Here is a 6,804-nt window from a genome sequence, read left to right as displayed (position 1 = left end):
TAATTCAAGTAGTAACAGAGTTTGTTATAACCTTTTATTATCGTCCGACCGTTACTGAGATTTTCGGTTTAATATATAATGACCGAGGTTAATATTGGTTGACTAATCCGATCTGTTCATCGATGGTCGACAAGTATAATAATTTTAATGATGATCCTGCATGTATTGAAATTTTGAATAAGACGACATTTTTTATTTTAAATTCTTGTAGAAAATAGAAATCATAGTAGAGAGAAGAATATAAAGCTCCAATATTATATTATTTAGCTTTTATATCCACCCAAAACACAAAAAAAAATTGTTAACTTTTACTTCATACCACTTTTTACACCTTGTTATTCATTCTTTTATTTCATATGTTCATGTTAGAGCTTGTTTGGGTAAGTTTTTAAAAGAAGATCTTTTTTTGAGTTATCTTTTTTTAAAAGATTTTATGAAAAAGTAAAAGTAATTTTATGTTTGGATATCTCATACAAAAAGATCTTTTTATCTATCAATTATGTTTGGGTATAACGATATAAAAGTACTTATTTATTTATTTATTACATGAAAAATATCTTTTTTTTAAGGAAAAAAGATCTTTTAAAAAAAGATATAATTACAAATTCTCAAAAAATATATATTTTTTAATTTTTCTAGTGCTTTTACTTTTACTACTAAAAATTTACCAAACACGCTAAAAAATAAAAACGATTTTTTTCATTAAAAAAGATATTTTTTTATCAAAATAATGACGCTAAAAAAAACACTGACTATTTTTAAACTAAATCAATCTTAATATTATTGGTTTATAATTAATTATTTTAATTTCTATTATTTGTATATTTTTTAAATATTTTTTATTAAGTAAGAAATATTGTATTTTTATAAATTAAATAAATTTTAGTTTTATTTTATCATGATTTGTATGAATAATTAAGGCTAAAAACAATAATATACTAATTAAGTTAACTATAATTTTTTTATGTTCAAATGAACTATATATGTTTTTTTTTTTAAATTAAAACACATAACTTACAATTTTATTTGTTAACTCTAACATGTCATTTTTAATGAGTAGTACACGTTATTTTATTTAGATTACATCAGATGCTATTAATTAAAAAAAACTTTTTATATAAAACAATATATAAAAGATAAGTTTAACGTACACATGTCATTAGCTAATTTTTTTAACTTATCAAAAGTATTCATAAAATTTACAAATATTGATAAAAATATTCATAAACTAAAAAAATTAATATTATATTTATTGAATATGAATTCTGTATAACAAAAATATTTAAATTCTAATTTTTTATTAATTTTTTAATAAAATTTTTAAACTACCACACCTTCAATCTCAAGTCACTTTTCTAACTTTTTATAATTCAACCTGCAACTTTAAAATTTTTGTCATGAAATCTAAAACTATTTCTACAATAGACCAGGACAAAATCAATAGTGGTGGTGATGATGGAGGACCTCAATTAATTTCTAATAGAAAAATTTAGTATGGTGAGCTCTTTCTCATTTTTTTCACCACATTCCTTCACACAAAAAAAGCTTTTCAAATTAAAGAAAAAAAATTTAACTGAAACGATTAAAAACTATTCCTTTATAGTTTTTTCTCTAATTCTTTATTGGCATTGGTTGATTTTGTTGTTAATCTTAATGCTACAATAATCTATTGCATTACTATCTAGAGCTTCCATTATAAAGGATTATTTTGTGTCCCAAAAACGCAACATCACCATTCAATTTGGTGTCGATATTGTAGTCGCTGCTGAAAAAAAGTTTCATTGTTTGCCACACATCTCCAGCTGCGTCTTGGACCTCTTGTTTAATCCGATGCCGATGTTACCATCGAAGAGGCTTCCTATTGCTTTCTCTTTGTCATCAAGACCAAAGAGGAGGATGAAGAGGTTGGAGGCGGTGGAGCTAGCAACAATACCAGTAACATCGAGATGGAGGAAGGAGCCAACAAAAAAGGACTTACTTGAGAGGGTGTGTGATGTTCTGCGGTGAATTAAAAGTTTATGAGATAGTTGAGGAGGAGAATGGAGACGATAGAAAAGGAATAAAAATAAAGACTACGAGTACTATGAAAAAGACCATCGGATGAGAGATTTGAGTGCGATGAAAAATATTAGAAAAAAGTCGATAAATTGAGTAAAAAATGAAAGATTTATGGTAATACAATTGAAATTAAAGATAGAATAATTTAAAAATTTTAATAAAAAATTAAAATTTAAATATTTTTATTATACAAAATTTATTTTTTATAAATATAACGTTAATTTTCTTAATTTAAAGATATTTTTATCGGTATTCATAAAAAGCCAAGTCTCTGGTGGCTATGTCTATGGTAACTAGTGGTGGATAAAGCTACACTTTTAACTTAAAAGTGTAACTTTTCACAAAGAAAAGCGTCACCTAATGGAAAAAAGTAAATTAGAAGATTTAAGAGCAGAAATAATTAAGTTATCAAAATTAATAGATCAAAAATTAATGATTTTAACTAATGTTAACTGTAATGACACCGAATTCTTAAAATCAATACAAAATGATTTTTCTCAAAATCTTTATTTTACTATAAGTTTTATTGAAGGACTTTAAAAACTTGAAAAAACTTATTTTTCACACGGAATTTCTAAAAAATGTTACCATGGAAATGATTTCCCACATCTATATCATACTTTTAACCCACAATTAAATTCTATAGTAGATATGTTTGAAGAAATATTAACATCCATAAAATTTCAAAGAAATAAGGAAAAAGAGAATCCCAAGGAAGAAAAATTTCAAAACATAATTAACATAACAGATTCAAAAGTAAAACCACCACTAAAATTATGAATATTGAAGAAAAATTAGAAGAAGTTACAATACTTTTTAAACAATTAAAAATGGCTCAAGAAAATAATATGATGGAACAAAGATTTTAAATAGAAAAAGAATTAGTAAATTCTGAAAATATAGAAAATGAAAAACACATCCTAGATTATTCAAGTGACGAAGAACCAGCTATTCCAATACAAGTAAAAAATGAAGCTGGAACATCTAAGGATAATCAATCTCAATTTAAATGGGAAACAGGTTTTGATAATTATACTTTTAAAAAAGGGTTTATAAATAAAGATTCAAAATATACAAAAATACCATCAAAATACGTTCCTAAAATCCAGGAAATGGAAGGAGAAAGAATGCTCGATTTAGACTGCAAAAAGAACGAAAAAGAAATTTTCGAAAATTGGTTGAATTCCTTCTTATTAAAAGCCTTTACTAATCCAAAACTTGGTGAATTGTTTGGAAGGGACATCTAGAATTACATAGGGTTTCATACTAAAGGAACTATAAGAGATTATATGACATCAATAGAAAACCAAATAATAGAAGAATTAGAAACAAAAATAACAGCTTATGATAAGATATTATATATAACTAGCGGCTCAACAGGCACTACCGTGCCTGTTCAGCCGCTTTTTTTTATGGGATTTAAAGTTAATTATTTCAATGAATTTTAAAATTTTAATTTAGAATAACATAAAAATAATAATATAGAATAATCTATAATAATATAAAGATGTTCAAATTAAAATAATCATATATTACCTATCTATAAACAATAACAATATGAAAATGATTTAATTATAATGAACACATACATCACCTATCTACAAATCTACAAATAACATAATTCATATAAAATAATTATTACAATATTATTTTATCTTCTTCTATCTAACTCAAAGTCATAAAAATAAATAGAAAAATACGATTGTTTACAAAAAATGAGCCATATTTAAAAGTCACTTTTTTTTCTTTGTTTAGGGACCTTTTTTTTAAGTGGTAAACCAAAGTACGGATCTGTATTTGAAGAATCTTTCTTGTGCCTACAAAAAGTGTAAAGAAGAAAAATAATTATGTCTTTTTTTTGTGATTATATATCAAACTATAAGTAAAAACGTTAAGATAAATCTAAAGTAATTTCTGAATTTGTACCGAGAAAATTTTTTTAGCAATTCCTCATACATCTCCTTATCAATAGATTCTTGAGCCTTGAAGAACTACAAATTTTAGAAATCAATAAAATATACCATATGCCAATACAAATTTCATTATATTTGAACGAAAAGTTAACAATAAAAAATATAAAACCTGCAAAATTGAAATTTCTTGTTTGAGGTTAGATTTCCTACACATGCACAACAAAAGAAGCCATTAAACCCTCTGTAGAGCATTCAAATCTATAAGTATCCGATATTACCTCTATTTTGGGTGGTTTCTTAATCTAATGATAGGTACCTGCAATGTTGTTCTTTACTAACATCAGTTGGTTCCGCTCCTATGAGTTTGTTGCTGGAAAAAAAAATGTTTAATTTATTATCCGTAGTTTAAAATTATTTTTTGTAACTTTATTCAACATGAGAAACATAATCTCCGTTACAATCTCAGAGTAACCTTTTAATATTTTAGGCATATACTTTTTTCCTTCATATTTTATTAGTGAAAGAAGAACATAGAAGGGGATAGATAATAGGCATATCAATAACATTCTGATTACGATGATTGTGTTACCTTGTATGTTGTTGGAGCAGTATTTCCTTTTTTATCATCTTCCAGAATTGGGTCTTGTCTGTTTTAACCGTTCCTCCCCAGCCAATAGAATAAATTTGAAGGGAATGAACCTATTAGATAACATATGATTATGATTACTAACATAGAAATAGAAATATGTATATTGAATGCAATTTTGACAGTAATTAATTTAAAAAATTACTTTATTGTCTATTGGTTGGATTGATGCAATTGCTTGCTTATCTTTCCATGCACTCCAGAGATTTTGGAATCCTTCTTCCTGTAATTGATATTTGTTAATATATTTCTAGTATATATATAGTATGTCTTAGTTAATGATAATTAGTACGTACCTGTTGCATAAAACAAATGTTCAAGTTGGTTGTCTTTATCTCCTGGCATATATTGATGAGCTCCTTTGAAATCAAATTGTCTATTAAAAAATTATTAGTCGTTAATCCTCAATAAATTAAAGTTTGTATACATAGATATATATATCAATGAAAAAGATTTAAAGATTAAAATTATATGTAGACTGAATTGTACCAAGAAGTAACTACACACACTTACTAAGAACATAAATTACCTGTGGGGAAGGTAACAATATTTCTTTGAAAACTACATTTCTGGTAAATTCACCACTTGTTCCATCTATTTTTCCTTCTTTGACTAAAATTTTTGTAGTTGACTGAGAAATACTTCGAGATAGAGCAACATATAATTGGCCATGGCTAAATACATGTTTAGGGAGATAGATCCCTACTTTAGGAATTGTCTGTCCTTGTGATTTGTTTATTGTTATTGCAAAACTCAACCTTACAGGAAATTGCTTCCGGATAAGGATAAATGGCAGTCCTGAATTTTCTGTTGTTTTGTGTTTTATCCGAGGTAAGAAAGCTCTTCTTCCACAGTGATGACCGGTTAAAATTTCTACGTCCAACATGTTTTGAAAAGTTCCACGACATAGTAACCTTGTACCATTGCATAAGCCGGCCTTAGGGTCTATGTTTCTCAATAACATCAAAGGTGCACCTCTTTTTACCTTCAACACATGAGGTGGCAACCCGCCTGTAGAAACTGAGTTAAGATATTCTTGTTGATATAAATTATTAGCATCTCCTTCTACTTCATCAAATGAGATTAAATTTCGTTCTTCTCCTGGAAACTGGTTGATAATTATATCATTAAGCTGTTGCACATCATGATTTTTTGGTGTCAATATTGCCCTTTCTACCATGTAAGAAGCGTCCCACCCATGAGATTGTAAGTTTGGAAATATTTCTTCTATTAACTTGTGTAACGATGTTTCACCCTCCCACGGAATTGCCATATTTGCTTGTATCCGTACAAAGTCTTCATGTATGGTGGGTTCAATTCCATCACCAATGCGCATAAGATATTCAGCAAAAACATGATCATTAGAAGATCGCATATTTTGTCGCAAATGGAGAATTTTAGTGGAAGCCCATAATTGAGACTTAACTATAGAAGCTGAAATCATTTGTGACTTACTACCTTTCGGTACCACAGGCAGTACTTGGCGGAAATCTCCTCCCATCACCATCACTTTTCCTCCAAATGGCATATCGTTTGCTAATATATCTCTCAGAGTGCGGTCTAACCGATTCTTTATTTGTTTCGATCAATTGTATTCATAATGCACTTGAAAGTTTTAGACTGGTCATTGTTCAATCTTGTTACGGAACACAGGTCTTCTCGGGGTACTTCGACAGACAGTTCTTCTTGGATAACTCTGGGTATCGAGTTGTCATTGTCATTTTCATGAGTTAAAGCTGGCAAATCGTATTGTGTAATCTGTTTTCCGTGCTGAAGGAGTATATCATTTATATCCCTGAGTAGCCGATTTGTGAACACTAAGGCTGTTGTGGTGCTGGTTGACGGATAATCATCCACCATATGTGAAAAAAATTCATCCCATAAGCTTCTTACATCTGTAGGCTCACAAAATATTAAGATGGTTGCAAACAACCTTCGTAAAGCACATGGCAATCGTAAAACAGATGCCTCAACCAAACATTCACGGATGCTACTGTCACTCTCTAACAATCCTCGATGTTGAGCAGATTGCTTGAAGGACGAATATTGGATCCCATTCACTGTTAGCAAGTCATCCCAACTGATTGGTCCTCTGACATTAGATAACAGAATACGCAAATAGAATTTTTCTCCTTCTGAAGGTGATACAGTATAAATTCGACCGATGGATCTCCTCTGTGTCTTGCG

General features: G+C 28.4%; 1 protein-coding gene across 1 annotated transcript; it reads right to left on the bottom strand.

Moving 5' to 3' along the window:
- Positions 1-1,778: 1,778 nt before the first annotated feature.
- On the bottom strand, positions 1,779-6,477 carry LOC107467165 (uncharacterized). The gene is made up of 4 exons (XM_016086211.1): positions 6,286-6,477; positions 5,147-6,187; positions 4,561-4,670; positions 1,779-1,998 (listed from the first exon to the last, which is right to left on the bottom strand). Exons 1-4 carry the CDS (start codon positions 6,475-6,477, stop codon positions 1,779-1,781), a joined length of 1,563 nt encoding a protein of 520 aa, XP_015941697.1.
- Between the last annotated feature and the right edge of the window lie 327 nt (positions 6,478-6,804).

This window comes from Arachis duranensis, chromosome 1 (genome assembly GCF_000817695.3).
Source record: "Arachis duranensis cultivar V14167 chromosome 1, aradu.V14167.gnm2.J7QH, whole genome shotgun sequence".
Lineage (NCBI taxonomy): Eukaryota > Viridiplantae > Streptophyta > Magnoliopsida > Fabales > Fabaceae > Arachis > Arachis duranensis.
The sequence above is the reverse complement of the archived record's forward strand: the minus strand, read 5'-3'. Positions and strand labels throughout refer to the sequence as shown.